Source organism: Equus asinus, chromosome X, assembly GCF_041296235.1.
Source record: "Equus asinus isolate D_3611 breed Donkey chromosome X, EquAss-T2T_v2, whole genome shotgun sequence".
NCBI lineage: Eukaryota > Metazoa > Chordata > Mammalia > Perissodactyla > Equidae > Equus > Equus asinus.
The window spans coordinates 18291801-18309059 of record NC_091820.1 but is presented as its reverse complement, the minus strand read 5'-3'; the positions used below and the strand labels follow the sequence as shown (position 1 = coordinate 18309059).

At 41.5% G+C, this 17259-nt stretch overlaps 1 protein-coding gene and 1 long non-coding RNA gene across 2 annotated transcripts in view; one reads left to right on the top strand and one right to left on the bottom strand.

Annotated features, from left to right (window-relative positions):
• The window catches only part of LOC123282457 (uncharacterized), a 779045-nt gene that overhangs the window by 224493 nt on the left and 537293 nt on the right, over nt 1-17259 (top strand). The gene's annotated exons all lie outside the window — the stretch shown is intronic.
• LOC123282527 (probable ATP-dependent RNA helicase DDX53) lies at nt 5123-7078 on the bottom strand. Its single transcript, XM_070503176.1, has one exon. It carries the CDS (start codon nt 7076-7078, stop codon nt 5204-5206), a length of 1875 nt encoding a protein of 624 aa, XP_070359277.1. The 3' UTR covers nt 5123-5203.

Sequence of the window (17259 nt, the reverse complement as noted above, 5' to 3'; positions counted from 1 at the left end):
TGCTTATTTTTGTTCATTCGCTCATTCATTTGCTGAGATATTTACTGTGTTCCACTTGTGTTGTTTTTAGCACTTAAGATGCAGTCGTGGAAAAGAGACCAGTTTCTTATCAATGAGGTTTACATTTTAATGGGGAAATAGAAGAAATGCTTTTGTTTTGAAAACCTTCAGCTGCAATGACTTTTGAATTAATTTCTTCAGGCATTTAATTATTCATTAAGTTACTTTTGAAGCAATTATTCAAAAATCATGTTCAACATAGTATTTACCATAATAAAAGTGATGTTATTTGGAGAAATTTTTAGAAAACAAAATAAAGTTTAAAACCACCTATAATTACATAATATGGAAGACTATGGCAGTCAGTAATGTGTGTCTATGTCCTCCATTTTTCTCTATATTTAGATTTATGGACCAATGTAATTTTCTGAAAACAAAGGAATTGATTTCATAAATTACTTTCCCTCATTCTGTTAAATATTCTCTAAGAATATGACTTCCCCTATTCATAATCTGGAATAAATATGCTGCAATTTATTTAAGTAGTATTCTATCATTAGACTTTGAGGGTATTTTTCTCAAATTTATTTAAGTAACACTACGATAAATAGCCTGTATACACATCTTGGTATGTGTCTATGACTATCTTCTTAGGGTAAATGTCTAGAAGTGACTTGATTGTGTGAAAGTCTATTAAACATATACAGATTTTATACATCATCTCAACTACCCCTCCAAAGAATGTAATTTTACCACATTATAATTTATCAATGTTTATTTCCCTGCATCCTTACTAGTATTAGATATTTTCAGGTTTTCCCTCTAATCACAGCCCAATTGTCTACAGAAAAAAAAATATGTCATTGGTTTAACTTTCAATCCTTTGATGATAAGCAAGTTAAGCACTTGTTCACATTTATTGTTCACTGTTGTATTGGTTAATTGCCTTTTACATTTCTGCCCATATATCTATTTTGTGATTCAACTCGTATTTTTTCTTTGTGAAAATCTCTGTATATTAAGCATAATTAACTATAATTTTGTTATATATTTTAAATTACTTTTCTGGTGTTTCCTTTACCTTTTATGGTATTTTGGAGATTCCATTTTTACGTTGTTAAACCTATTAATGTTTACCTTTAATTTTCTCTGGCTGCTTGTGTGGTTAAAATCGTTTTCCACTTTGATATCAGAAATTATTTTTGTATCTGAGCTTCAAGTTCTTCTATTTTTTATAAAAAGAAAGAATCGAGTGTGGATTTTTTTAAATAGTAGGAGTTTTGTGGTTGATCAGTTCTCCTGGTGTGTATGTATATGCATGCATGTATTATGTATTTTTTTATTTCTAAAATTTGTTTTGGAATAGACCTTCTTCAATGATTTAAAAATTCTACTTTTATTGCATACTAGATTTTTATGTAAATTTAGCTCTGGACAGTTCTCTCACGGTTTGTGTATTGTACAGGATAAAACTGTTTTAGCTGTTATATTTTCATAATGTATTTACATATTTGATAATGCAGTGACTCAATTAATTTGAATTTTTTCAAATCGTCTCTGCAGGAATGCAGACTATTGTAGTACTAATGTCAACAATATTGGTAGATAGGAGCTAGAGAAGATGTGAAATGGAGGAGAGCGGATAGGATCTTAGGGAAGATGGGGCACTTTGGCTGAACTCGGAATAATGAATGTGGTTTGACCTAGCAGAGAGGAGAAAGGGTGTTCCAAAGCAGGAAAACAGTGTGAGGAACAGCATCCAGAACTGTGAACAAGCATCATATCATGGGCAATGGGAGAGCAGAGTGGAAGGGATCTAATACTTATTGAGTACCTACTGAATGTGAATGACGACGCTAAGCATTTTATAGGACTAGCTCTGAGATCAGCTGAATCCTTAACCTGTAATATTTTGTGTCAATGCATGTTCAGTGCCCTGCTTTCACTCAGTTCCAATTTTGGATGTAGAACTCAATATTTCTTAGAGTTTCTAAAAAACAATTCACTTACAGAAACTTTGTTGGTCAATGTAAATCACAGTTTCTTGACCTCAATACTATAGATATTTGGGGCTGAAAAATCTGTCGTGGTAGGGTGCTGACTTGTGCATTATAGGATCTTTATCCCTGACCTCTATCCACTAGATGCTGGGAGCCATTGTGCTGCCTAGGTGGGACAACCACAGATGTCTCCAGACACTGCCAGATGTCCCCTAGGGGGCAAAATTAACTCTGAGTGAGAGTCATGGATATAGATTATACTAAAGACAGGAAATTCTGTGTGGAGGGTTTTATGCTGAAGGGTGTAGAAGAAATAAGTATCCTCTGTTTTCCTCGCCGAACTCCCTTCCTGGTTTCTCTGCATTAGTGTTTGGGGCTGGGGAAGTTTTTCTTAATGTATTGTAAGGTTGCTCAACTATGGCACTACTGACATTTGTGCCCCAAAATTCTTTGGTAGTTGTCCCGTGCATGGTGAGTTATTTAGCAGAACTACTAGCCTCTCTTCCCAGGAGATGGCAAAACCCCTCCTCCGAGTTGTGACAACCAAATCTGTCTCCAGACACTGGCAAAACTGGCCCTGGTGGAGAACCCCTGATGCAGACTATACCAAGGATAGGAAGGTTGGAGAGTTTTATTCTGCACAACCCACCAGATATAATTTAGAAATCCTCTACTTTTTCCTCTGATGTCCTTTCATGGTAACTGTGTAGTTGGATTAGTTTTGTTTTGTTCTCTCAGATTCTCCATCTCAGCACTATTGATGTTTTGGGTCAAATAATTCTTTGCTCTGGAGGCTGTCCTGTAGATCGTAGGGTATTTAGCACCATCTCTGGCCTCTACCCACTAGGTGCCAGTAGCACCTTGCCCGTCCCCTGTCCCCAGGAGAAGAAACAACCACTACTGTCTCCACATATTGTTAATCGTCTTCTGGAAGGGAGGGGCAAAACAGCCCCTGCTTGAGGAACACTGTTCCATCTCTACTTACCTTTCCCCACAAAGTGACTCTTTCTTTTCAGCCTTTTCTGTAAGAGGAAAGGTACACGTCTCTCATTTTCTTACCCTTAGACATTGAGTGATAATTTTTGTTGTTCTTAGTACTTGACCATGATTGAGGAACCTCACTCTGTATCTCAAGCGGCTTAATCGTTACACTTTTCTCTAACGAATATAGCATTGCCCCTAAGGGGAATTCTGGCAAATAACATATACACCAACTTGCTAAACATTCATCATTTCTCCTCCAAGTGAACAGGAACAGGCCATTTGAGCTTCTGTCACAGGTTCTACTATAGACTGCTTTTGCAGCAGAGTAAATTTGCACATCTCTCTTTTTCACTAAATGTGAACATGTGGGCAACCTCAACACAAGCACATTGTCTTACTCATAGTAACTGTATTGAAATGAAAAGAATGTAAGTATTGGAGTGTGGCACATGTGAGTTACAATATCTGTTAATGCCTCTTCAACCAGAGTTAGTGACCTTTGGCAAGTGAGTTGCCTGACCTCGTTTCATCCTCTGCAAAATATGGGTAAAATTGCTATCTGAGTTGGTTTCTTGTAAAGATTATAAGATAAAGCACCTGGTGTCTATGTGAGACAATAAAAAATGTTAACCATTGTTTTGAATTTATCAAGAGAGATCGAGTCCTATGTAAAGAGCTTTGAAAGCCAAACTTTAAGCCTCTGACACCTAGAGTGTTTACCTCTTTGTTTCACTAAATTTCTGACTCATTTGTTGGGGTCCTGGCTGAAGCATTCTTAGAAAACATGGTTGCAGTAATCTTTTAGTTTTGCCAGAAATTTTAAGGCTTGACTAATTCCAATGTTCTCATAAACACTGAATCTTAAAATTTAACATCATTGTGAGGATTTGTTTTTGCAATGGAAGAAGAGGCGTGTTGCTTCTAAATAAAACATGAGAGAGAGAAGGATAAATTGGGAGTATACTAGAATTGGTTCCTATGGCAAAGGTGTCACTTGATTGAGTTTTTAGTGGTTTTCCCAGTACATATTTTTGTTTCATGTTTTCTTTATTTTTGAGGAAGATTAGCCCTGAGCTAACTGCTGCCAATCCTCCTCTTTTGCTGAGGAAGACTGGCCCTGAGCTAACATACGTGCCCATCTTCTCTCCTTTGCATGTGGCACAGTTACCACAGCATGGTTTGTCAAGCGGTGCCATGTCCGCACCCTGAATCTGAACCAGCGGACCCCGGGCCACTGAAGTGGAACGTGCACACGTAACCGCTGCGCCACCGGGCTGGGTCTTTTGTTCCATGTTAATTTTCCCCCTTATGTACATGCAGTTTTGACATTTTCAAGACAAATTTGAAAATAAAATATGACGAAAAGAGAATAAAGACAACTTGAGAGTGACGTACAAAAATCAATGAGGCTGCAGAATGCGCTATTCTGGTCATTAAAAAGGGTTTCATTGTTCACTTCCTTATAGGAGGAGGTGATTTTTTCCTGGATTAGAAAATAAAGTGTTAACGTAAGGCTGGGGTGCGCAAATTTGGCTATAATATCGCAGAATTTAGAGGTTAAGGGGGCTCCAAAATTACATACTCTAACTATCCCAATTTATTAGTGAAGGAAGTGAGGCCTACAGAAGGCAAGTCACCTCCCCAGAATTTTTAACCAATGGTTGATGACAGAGTTTGCATGAGTATCTGACTCACAGTGAGTCAGACACACTGCTCTGTTACTTCCATCTCTCTCGACAAACAGAATTATGGAAGCTTCTAGCAGATTTCACATTAATCTCCTAGTGAATTAGAAAAACTAGGGAACGATGATTGTTGCGGCACCCACCGCAAGGGGGGAACAGAATATTTGGGCAGGCATCAGCCTGATGAATGCTAAGTTCCCATGGAGTACAACCATTTTAAAGACAGAAAAGCACCATCGCCGTCCTCTACCAAGTCTTGTAGGGAAGACACAGATGGACATGGCAGGCTAGAAAAGAAGCTAGACTTCAACCAACACACAAGACTTAGTTTTTTCCCAAAAAGTCTCTCACTCTCTCATTTTCAAAACACTTTTGATTTTATTAAGGAACACACAATGTTGATGGATTTGAGCATTGGTCACACGCGTTGTCACTGCCAGAATGTTTGCAATGCTTCCTTATGTGTCTTGAATGCTGCTTCTTTAACATAAGTTGACTCTTCCAGGAGCGCGGTCCAACTTTTCAAGGTAGACATCAGTAAAACTGCTTGGCTTTTCCTTGAGGGTTTCTGGCTCCATTGCCTGAGTCCTTTTTTCCTTTCTGCAACTTGCATTGCTCTGCCATTTTCAGAAGATCTTCTGGGACACTTTGATTAGCTCTTTCCAGAATTTTAATCAATTCAGTGGCAATCTTCCAGTCAGCTTGAGTCATAAGGGTGACAGAGACTCCAGTCTTGCCTGCTCTTCCAGTACGCCCTACTCTATGCACGTATTCCTCAAGATTCTTTGGGAAATCGTAGTTGTATACGTGTGTGACATCCCTGACATCGAGGCCTCGGGCTGCTAAATCGGTAGCAATCAATATCTTCACTCTTCCACTTCGGAAGTCGTCTAACGCCTGCTCGCGGTCAAACTGCTCTCTGCTGCCGTGCAGGGATTGTACCGGGACGCCCTGGATGCTCAGATCGCTTGATAAGTCATCTGCAACCAGCTTTCTGCTGACAAATATGATAGCTTTGTCTTCGGGTGACAGGTTCCGTAGGAATTCTTGGATAAGAGTTCGTTTTTCTTCCTCTGTGGTGACAATGATGTCTTGCTTCACTGTATTGACAGCAACGAGATCTAGGGTACCGACATAAACAATCATAGGCTCTTTCAAATAAGATCTTGCAAGTCGGCGAATGGTGTGTGGCCACGTTGCACTTGTCATAACAGTCTGCCGGTCTGGGCGCACATCTAATAGAATCTTCGTGATCTGGCCTTCAAAGCCCAGATCCAACATTTTATCCGCTTCGTCTAACACCAAGTAAGTGATGCTTCGTAGGTTGACACACTTGTTCATCTGCAGATCATTCAGTCGTCCAGGAGTTGCAATAATGATGTCGACGCCTTTGGTAATGTGCTGAATTTGCTCTTTTCTGTTTCCACCGCCGTATACACAAACGCTTTTGAGACCTTTGTAGGAATACTTAGAACATTCTGCCTCGACCTGAAGAGCTAGCTCTCGCGTGGGGGTGAGGACGAGCATGCCAGGCCCATTTCTTTCTTCTCTAGATATGGGCTGAGAATCAAGGTGAATAAAGCCGGGTATCAAATAAGACAAGGTCTTGCCTGTCCCGGTTTGGGCAACTCCTATCAGATCCATTCCTTGTAGCACAATCGGCCATGCCTGTGACTGAATGGGCGTTGGCCTTTGGAAACCTGCTTTCTTAATGCTTTTCAGGACCTCGGGATAGTGCTCAAAGGCATCCTCAAATTTACAGGTCGGGTTGGGGATGGGACGTTTTTCGCCATCTTTCAGGTCCTCACACGTTATGTTGAAATTTTCCTGTCTCCAAGCGTCTACTTGCACTTGAGACAGCGAGCTTGTTGCTGTGGATTCTACGTAGAAGTTTTTCTTGATTGGTGGTAAATCCGCCCATTTTCTTTTTGCCCACGCCGCCCCTTCTGCCTTAACGTGATCCCAGTCTATCAGCGGCCGCACTTGTCTAACAACGGGGCGTGTGCGTAAGTCTCTCCCAGCAGAGGACTGGGAGGCAGCATTATCTACACTGGCTACCGAACTGTACCTTCCTTCTTGTTTTCGCACGAGGGTTTGTATAAGTGCTTTCGCTTTTCCCTTCATGGCTTCGCTGCCAAAAATCTTGACCTCGGCTTCAGAGTCACCTTTTACGATCTGTATTTTGGTGCTCGTCATACTCTGGATGTCTTTTATCTTTGACCCTCCGCGACCAATCACAGCGCCAACCATACTGTTCTTTATTCTGAAGCACAGGGGTGGTTCCCGGGAGCCAAAGGCCCTCGGCTCCCAGTACCTGGAGAGGCCGCTGCCGCCCGTGCCGCCCCTGCCATCCCGGCTGGCCCTGACATCTCGAGGCTCTGCCCTCCTCCACTCGGGGGCCCAGGCCATTGCTCTGCAATGGCGAGGCTGGCGAGGGGCCTCTGCCTACCTAGACTTCGGAGGAGACGTCCCCCGAGGCCTCTTTCTCTTCAGCCTCCAGAGCAGCGACTAAACCACCAGTAGGTACTTCCGTGGCTGTTACCTGGGCAATTGTTGTTTGACGTGGCGTGAGGGAGGGGCTTTGGTGGTCTGGCCAATCACAGCCGCTGGGACTTGGGTGAGGTAGGCAAGCTCTTCTGACGCAAACCTTAAAGGGACAGGACACACACACTCTCAGGGGCAGGCGGACCCTTGAGGCACTTAGAGGCCCTCGAGAGTGAGGGTCTCCTCGCCTTTCGTGTCCTAGTGCCTCAGTCGCTCGCCTCATGCTAGTTCTGGCTCAGCGTGGGAGCTGACTTGAAGCAGGCCTTCAGCTTATCCACATAGTCTTTTTTATAAGCCAGTTATTTCCCTAGGTGGAAGAAAACAGTGGATGTTTAAAGGTCAACCTATTTGTGTGTTTGCTTATTTAGGTAGATTGCATTTGAGTAACAGCAATACTTGGTCTAGATAAAGTCGTCACTTCCCTGTCCTCCACTCCAACTTAAGTTATACCATCAGAAGTCCCTTAGGTGCACGCTTAAGGGCGGCATTTTGCCTGCGATTCTTCCGCTCAGCTCCAGCGTTCGTTCAGAGAGTTTCTAGATATTATTGCAGGGATGCTGTTTAGAAGAGAGGCAGCGTGGAGTCTAAGGTACCTTAGGGGGTGTTTTCAATAGTTTCCTACTTTTCTCAGTGCCTCATAATTTTTTTTCCTTCCCGGTGGTTTCATAGCTTCAGATGTCTTTGCACTGGAGGACTATGTAGAAGTCGTCTATCGGGTGCAATGTAGAAGACACCCTAGCAGCAACCTGGGCGGGTGGACTTCTAGCCTCTAGGTAAAGAGTCCCAGAGGCAAGGAGCTCCCTTCGTTTCAGGCATATCCGTTCCCTTATGAGGCAGTTTAATGGTTACAAAGATGGTGTGCAGCTAAAATGTGCCACCTCTTGCTTCCTTAGATACTTCCTCTGACTTCTGAAATTACACAGAACAGGTTTGATTCTCCTTGTATCTTTCTGTACTTCAGGGCCACTGTCAAGTCTCCTTGGGATTTCTGTTCATCCGGATAAAAAATGCTAGTTTCTGTAACGTTTCTCGATGTGACATGGTCTCCAGGATCCCTACCGATCCCGCTGTTGTTCATTGCAAATGGTCCATTGAAGACTTTTTTTTCTTACTTTTTTTTTTTTTTTTTGCTGAGGAAGTTTAGCCCTGAGCTTACATCTGTGCCAGTCTTCCTCCACTTTATATGTGGGTTATGACCACAGCATGACTGTGGAGTGGTGTACGTCCACACCCGGGCTCCAAACCCGTGAACCTAGACTGCCGAAGTGGAACGCACCGAATTGAACCGCTGTGGCACGGGGCAGCCCCCTTTGAGGACATTTTATGATATGATGCGTCGAGCTAAACAAAGAAATCCCCACCAATGGTCTTACCTTTACTAGTAGGTCCTCTTCACTAAACGAGACAGCTGTACCTATGAACTCTTAAGAAACAATGCTGCTTACAGGAACATGAGGGGCATTTAAGTCCATTTTTCCTCTACCCGTACTTAAAATGGTTGCTTTTTGCTTTTTTTCTTTTTGTCTGCTTAACTAAAAATAGGCTCTATATTTATCGTTTTGTATTCATCCTGTTAGTTTTGGTTTTTTAATGCTGATTCTCTCATTCATGCTATTATTCTCTAGTTTCAAGTCTTCTGGCAACTAAACGTTCATGGCATCTTTCTCTCTCCAGCCAAAGTTGCTGATTTGAACATGGTCAGATATCAGGTAGAAGACTTTGACACATTGGGAAAAACGTTCTCTCTGCCAGTACTTTTCCTGAAAGATGCTTTCTGAAAAAAAAAAACAAAGGTTGCTGGCGAAATATGTGTGGGAAAGATAGAACCCTATAGCCCTTCTGTGAGAGTCACAGTGCACCTTAGGTATCTCAGCAGCTCTTGTAGTCATAGGAATTGAGAAACTCCAGTGGGCATTTTTGAGCCACAACTTGCCATAGTAATTTGCCGATGGAACCTCTTCTCAGTATTTTAACTAAACTTTACATTTGGGATCATTTGAGATTTACAAAAAACTTGCATAGATTGTACAAGGGGTTCTCATAAACTCCTCATCCAGTTTCAGGTTCCTCCAATTAGATCATTTCACCCTACCATGGTACATTTGTCAAATAGGAAAGATCAATATTGGTGTGATAATATCAACCAAACGCCAGACTTTATGCCACCAGTTGTACCTTAATGTACTTTTCTGTTCCAGGATCCAGTTCAGGACACCACAGTGCATTTAGGTGTCATGTATGTTTGGTGACAGTTTCTCAGCCTTTGCTTACTTTTCATAACCTTGCCAGCTTAAGGAGTCATGCTCTGACATTTTGAGGAATGTCCTTCGAATTGGGTATGCCTGGTGTAATTTCTCACAATTAGACTTGGCTTATGAATTTTTGGAAAAACATCAGAGAGGTGAAGTGCCCTTCCTGCCACATCATCTTGGCTGGTAGCTGAGGTAACATGACCTGTCAGTGGTAATGTTAACCTTGGTCACTTGGTTAAGTGGTGTTAGCTGGGTTTTCCCCACTCTGCAATTATTATTTCTCCTTTTCCTTACTCTGTTCTTTGGAAGCAAGTCAATAAGTGCAGCTGACCCTCAAAGACCCACCTCCTTTTTAAAAGCAATTCTTAATAGCGTTTTGTACAACTAGTAAGGTTCTTTGTAACACAATTTGGAGAACACTGCTCTGGGCAAATTTAGATTGTCTGATGCACTTTTCTTTTCACCGCGTTGTTCAGCTGAATGTATTCCTATCAAATCACGTTACAACGCCTCCATGCTTCTCCAGGAATCATACGTGGAGTTTTTTTAAAGCATTTCTCATATCTTCTAAACAACTATTAAAAAGGAAAATTTGTTTTGTCAAGTGTGCCTTTTAATTATTGAAGTGTATGCCATGTTTCTGTGTCTCTGTCTTTATGCCTTCTTTTTCATGTTGAAGAATGCTACATGTTACAGAACCACAGACCCGTAGAGTTGTTGGCTCCATCAGAGGTCATCTTGTTCTTCTCCTTCATTACAGAGAGGATGAACTTGAGGCCCTAAAATCATTCTGGACTTGACCTGGAGTACTCAGCAAGTCCCTGAGAGTATCAAGTGAGAAAAATTTCTTGACTTGCAGACAGGGGCTCTTATTCCTCTGCTGTGAAGTGACTTGTTTCTGCTCCTCATGTTTTATGTGGGTGATATGGGAAAACAGAAGAAGCCGTGAGAAGGAAGTGGAGAGAAGTCATGGAGTAGGGAGAAAGGTGGTTGTAAAGTCTGAGTACAAGAGCAGGGCACTTTAATGTGGAACTCATTGTAGTGAATGACTGGCTTAGAAGACTTTTATGGGTATTGCAGGTTCTAAGAGAGTTTGAGTCTTCAGGGTCATTCGTTACCATCTATGATTGGTCTTTTCACTTGGAGAGATTGACTGTCACCTAAATTAAGGGCCACCAGTGTGACATCCTTTGCTTCAAATATCTTTGCCACAGGCTTATCTCGTATGTCTGAAATGTTCCCATTAGATATTTATCCCCGTGGGTTATGACTTGGTACCTTATTAACTTGCTTTTGAAAAAAAAACACAAAAGCGTGAACTTCTCAATTAGATGCATTCTAGTGGTTGTTAAAGGGGAGGCGGAGGCAAAGGAGGAAGGGTTTGAGTTTCTGGTAAAGCATGTCTGAAGGTAAGAAGAAAGGTAATGAAAGGGAAGACAGTACGTTTAAGACACTCTTCACCCTTTTGCTTAGTGTGGTCCCTTACCTTATACTTAACCTTATAGGCAACAGTAGGAGAGTGAAACATTACAGGCACTGAATTGAGCTAATTTCCAATCACTCTAATTTTCACAAAATTTTCCTGTGGATAAGTTAAGATTGATAGCCTAACGCATTCTTACAGGTGGGAAACAATCTTTAGAAACAATCTTGGTAGTATTTTATTTAGTAAACTTCCTTTGATGATCTAAGCCAAACTAGACTTGTGGAGTTCCAGTTAGCATTGGTGATTATAAGAATCATAGTTGATTTTACATCTGTGGAGCACTTTGCATCTTATAAATTCCTGTAGAAATGGTCTAATTGGTTGATTCTGTCGGGCCATTACTCTGTCTACAGATGCAACATATTATGGCAACCCTGCCGTCGTTCTTGTACATGTTGGAGTGTTTACTTTCTGCACAGAGCCATACTCAATACTGTAATCTACGGAGGCGGCAGCAGTATGGGGTAGTGGGCAAGAACACTGGAACCTTAAGAACTGGGTCCAACTCTCAATTCTACCACTTACTAGCTGTGAGATTTTGAGCAAGTCCCAAGCTTCTTATCCCTTCTCTCTGCTACCTGTAGAATGACATACTAATACCTATCTCATACGCCTGGAGACACACACATGGTTACACTACTTGGTTCATAGTAGGAACTCTCCAAACCTCAATTATCCATGTTATAGAAGCATTAGGTGTATAGAGACAATTATGCCCCTTCCCAAATGCCGGTCCAAGAGTTTCCCTGATAGTTTCCTCTGGTCCATATCAAAATGAAAAGTACTAAGGTAAATAAGGTTTCTTCCATAAATCTAAATGCATTCCATTTAACCTTTTCAATTCTAACGTTGTGCCCATTTTTCGTTGTAAAATATCCTTTTAAAATTAAAAGGAGGATGAGAAATGATTTTCAAAGGTCTTTGCAAGATACAAAAAAGTAAAACTAATGCCAGTAGCCAGGTTTAATTTTGAAAGGTTACTGGTGTGTGAAAACCAATGAATTAGAAGCACTCATCTAGCACATTAGGAAAGAAACAATTCAGAGTGCTATTGGGTATTAATCATGATGGCAGGCAAGAAGGGCTTGAGAGGGTCTCAGAGGCTGGAGAGTTGGGGAAGAGACCTATAAGGGATCTAGGTCTGATCTTTTACCAGGACGTATAAAATCAGAGACAGGAGGATGTTAAAGTTTCAGGGGAAGAAACCAATGTGGCCTTGGGGAGGACATTAGGGCAGCCTGGAGGACTAGGACAGAAGATTCAAGTTACGGAGAAAAGAGAAATCGTTTGGAGAAAAATAGAGTGGTGCGGCGAAGAGGAAAAGAAACTTACAGGAACCGTGAAGACAACCAAAGAAGTTTGAAGTTAATATGGTAAGAAGAGAGAGTGAACCTGGAGTGAAGGTGTCATATGACACTGTAAGTATTAATTAGGGAAGCAAGTCCATATGGGGAAAGTAGGATGCAGTGAAATGAAGTAAAGAATGGGGCTGTGTATGTGGTATTTTAAGTACATTGGAGGGAAAGACTTGAACAGAGTGGTGCAGTGGGAATTCAGAGAAAGGAAGAGCTAGAAAGCTCGCAACTAACGTGTTTTAGTCCTACTATATGCCAAACATTTTAAATGCATTATCTTGTTAAATCATCATTGCAGCCCCATAGCAGGTGTATTGTCCTTTTTGCTGTGAAAACACCGAAACTCAGTGAGGTTACATAATTCATCTAAGTCCATGCAAAGTTATGGTGAACAGTTTAGCTAAATTTAAACACAGGTCTGACTTCTTTAAAGGCCTTTTCCACTCCACTCCTATTTGTACAGGAAAACATGCTTGATTTGGTGGCTGATTCTAGAGATGGGATGAAAGGAGTACTTAATCCAAGATGACTCAAACTTATAGGTTGGAAATTCTTTGGAGCAAAGAATCTTGGAGCCATATGACAGGACAGTTGGAGAGGAAGTAATTTGTAAGCCAAGAAGAGGAGTTTGGTTTGACACATGTCCAGTTTGTGGCGTCGTGCGGACATGCAAGTGGAAATGCTAAGGAGGAGTGGAGATTTGGGACTGTACTTCAGATGAGAAGGCAGGAGGAGAGAGATGAGAATAATCAGCATAGAAGTTATATTTGAAACTGAGAGAATGAATATTCTTCCCGAGATGTAGAGAGTACCAAGAAAACGTTTAAGGATATCGTAAAGAATCAGAGAATTCATATAATTAGATAACGAGAAGAGGACAGGGAGTCAAGTGAGGAAAGAAGAAAAATTCAAGAGGATCAGAAGAGAACAGTATAATAAGAAAGAAGGCAAGAGAACATGTCAGGAAGGCTTGATAAACAATTTAAAATACTTCATAAAGGACAGGAGGTAAATAGACTACTGAATTTGGGAGAAAGAAATTGTCAATGACTTTCGAGAAGACCCTTTTTGTGGAGTGATGGAGAAACACATGTTGCTGGGAAGCAATGGGGATGAGAGACAACTGGACCACTGGGGAACTTTGGAGTGATGGGGAGAGAACTTTACATGTTGCCCCGAAGGCTGAAAGGCACTGTCTTAATTTCTAAAGAAAGCTGCTAGGAAACCAAGATGTCAGGGGCAAGTTACTGGGATTGTTCTGTGAAGGATCCATTGGATTTCAGGAAAAGTGCTTAACATCAGTATTGGAAGGAAACGCACTTTAATAGTCTTTCAAAGTACCTGGGAGGATAGGATGAGGGAGAGACTTACAGGGAAACAAAAACTTCTCGTTAACAGTTTCAGAAAAGGAAATTCTTTCTAAAAGGAGGGAGAGGAAGTACTAGGATTTCTTTCAAGGAGATTACAGTGCTCCTTTTCACCACCCATTAAACCTTTCTCCATCAAATTTAGTGTATTCTCCACAGGGCAGGGGGATGCATTATTTTGGTATATGAAGAAGTGAGGCTATCGACATAAGTAATTCTCCTTTCGGTGTAAGGAGTAAAAGAAATTGTAAGCTGTCACAAATGGCCAGATTTCATCATTTCTTATGGCTGAGTAGTAGTCCATCGTGCATAAATACCACATGTTCTTTATCCATTCGTCTCTTGATGGGCACCTAGGTTGCTTCCAAGTCTTGGCTATTGTGTATAATGCCGCAATGAACGTAGGGGTGCAAGTATCTTTATGCCTTTAAGAAATGATGAAATCCGGCCATTTGTGACAACATGGATGGACCTTGAGGGTATTATGCTGAGTGAAATAAGTCAGAGGGAGAAAGTCAAATACCGTATGATCTCACTCATAAGTAGAAGATAAAACCAACAACAAACAAACCCATAGCATTGGGGATTGGATTGGTGGTTACCATAGGGGAAGTGGGGGAGGAGGGAGGGCAAAAGGGGTGACTAAGCTCGCATGTGAGGTGGTGGACTATATTTAGTTTTCGGGTGGTGAACATGATGTAATCTACACAGAATTCGAAGTATATTATGATGTACATCCGAAAATAAACAAATAAAAAAAAAAGAAATTGTAAGCTGATTGGCACCTGCAATATGCTCATGGGGAGAAATTCTTACCAACAATTTTCTATGGAAATGTTATCCTATTGGCATTCATTTTTAAAGTAATAATAACTTGGAATTATCCTTTGGGTCCCTTTTGAGGCATTTGAAGGGCTTTCCAGGACTACAGCCCTGTGTCGCTTAACCGAGGGGCAATGTTCTGAGAAATGTGTTGTTAGGTGATTTTGCCATTGTAGGAACATCACAGAGTGTACTTAAAACAAGCACAAGAGAAACTCATGCAATTAAGTGATGCAGTAACCACAAGATGTAAGAGGCTGCTGCCACTGTAACACGGCATAGTGCTTTTTTATACATAGAAAGAGTACACTCCAAAATAACGATAAAAAGTATAGTATAGTAAATCCATAAGCCAGTAACATAGTTGTTCCTTATCATTATCAGGTATTCTGTACTGAACATAATTGTAGGTGCTATACTTTTATGTGACTGTCAGTGCAGTAGATTTGTTTACACCAGCATCCCACAAACACGTGAGTAATGTGTTGCCCTACGTCTTTACATTGGCTACGACATCACTAGGCAATAGAAATATTTCAGCTCCCTTGTAATCTTATGGGACCACCATTGTATATGCGGTCCGTCATTGACCAAGACGTTATTATGCAGCCCATGACTGTCCTTCCCTTCTGAGAGCTATGGTGTAGGTAAGGGGAAAGAAGGACGGTGTTATCTACGTTATTTGCGTTATATGCAGAAGCCAAACAACAATCCTTAGAATCGTGGGATTTTAGAGGTGGAAAGGACCGACTCGGGAGTGCATGTCTTCTAACCCTCTCATTTGCAAGTGAGAAAGTTAACATCTACAGCAGCTCTGTCCACTAGAAATATAATGTGAGTCACAGATCCAATTTGAAAGTTTCTAGTGGCCACGTTAAGAAAAAGTAAAAGGGGAGACCTCTGATTCTGGACAAGATGGTGTAGGCACATTTTCCCTATTCTTCTTGCTTATTTTATTTAATATGTAAAATGAACAAGAAGAATCTGACATCTGGAGACAGAAGGCAGACCAGCTGAGGACTTTGGAACTTGGGGACTGAGAAAATGGTGAGTTCCCTGGGTTTTCTTTTTGCCTCCCTTATGTCTTGGATTGGGTGCTGTAGAAGCCTGCAGCCCGGAAACACCCACAGGCACAGCAAAAAGCATGTCCCAAGAAAAACCTGTTCTTTTGAGCCAAAGGAGCAGGAAAGGAGCAGCCGAGCAAGAAGGAAATCTTTTTGATGATAACTGCCTGCTCACAGATCACAGAAAAAAGCCAAAGCCAAGAACATAGTGCACCTCCCCTGGCTGCATCAGCAGAGGCCAAGCGTGGATTTCCTAGATTTCCATCTCCATCCATTGGTAATGAGACACCTCTACTTCTCCCAATGGGGGGTGTCTGAGAAGCCCAGTCTCCAAGACTATATTTTCAGCACTGCCTAGAAGTAATTGGATGCCCTGTCCACATCACTACCGCCATCATGTCAGTGGAAACCACATGGGGAGCCTGGATTTGCACCCTCACCTAGCAGTACTGAGACATACCTTGCTTTCTCCAGTGTATGTGAAGTCTGAATGGGGAGCCTGAGCTTCCACACCTGCCTGGCAGTAATGAGGCTGGGCCCGACTTCCCGCAGCAGCATGCTATCAGTGGAGGCCTGCTAAAACGGAAGATTTAAATAATATCCAAAGTCTCCTAATACGCAAAACATCTGAGATAGAAGTGAGTATCACTCATCTAGAACGAGGAAAATCTCAAGCCAAATGAGAAAAAGACATTAATAGATGCTCCCATTGAGAAGACACAGACAGTGGAATTATCTGAAAAGGGTTTAAAGGCAACCATCAGAAAAAAGCTTTAGTGAGCCGTTATGAACATACTTGAAACAAGCAAGAAAAAAATAGTCTTAGGAAGAAGTAGAAGATAGAAAGAAGAACTAAATAGAAATTTTAGAACTGAAAAATCTAATGACTTCCCTACGTGGACTCAGTCAAGACTGGAGATGAGAGAGGAATGAAGCAGTGAACTTGATGAGAGAACATGAGAAATTACCTGATCTTAACAACAGAGAGAAAACAGACTGAAAAGACAGTTATCAGAGCCTCAGGGATCTGTGGACAATAATAAAAGCTGTAATAGTCATGTCATTGGAGTTCCAGAAGAGGAGAAAGAATATGGGTATATGGGACAACTAGAGCTGCTAACTGGATGTGTAACACGACAAATACATATGAGTTTTGTTTGTAAGGAAAACAATTTAATACTTTGGCCTCTAAGGACCCTCTCCTTTGAAATCTACCTTCTCTCAAATAGAGGGACGGGGTCCTAGCAGCCGTGTTTTTCTTAGAGGGCCCTATTACCATCAGCCCTCCCCCTCATAACACTTGATTGGAGCGTGAGTGGACACCTGGTCGAAATTAGACCTATCAGATCTTCTCTTACAGAGGTATAAACTTAAAGACGAGAGAGGCTAGCTCAACCCAGCCTGATGTCATGAGCATATGTAATGTAAACCAGAGAGCTGTGGAATCAGCCATCTTCCACCACGTGCATGGAGAAACAGCAAATGGCAGTCTGTGGAGGGAGAAGAATGGAGCGGACGTGCACAGAGAAACAGAGGTGAAGAACATGCGTGTTCCACAGGTAGAGAGACCCAACGAGGGTCTTCTTTATGGAAACACCTCCCAAAACGAAGCCACCATGTTTTTGGAATTCTTTTTGTAATACATTAACATTTATAATTTGTGGGAGTGACAATTAGGTTGAATTGGCCTGAGTGTTAAC

Bases quoted from the DNA above. Each gene is read 5' to 3' on its own strand.
- LOC123282527 (XM_070503176.1), bottom strand. From the start codon at position 7,078: ATGGCCTGGGCCCCCGAGTGGAGGAGGGCAGAGCCTCGAGATGTCAGG.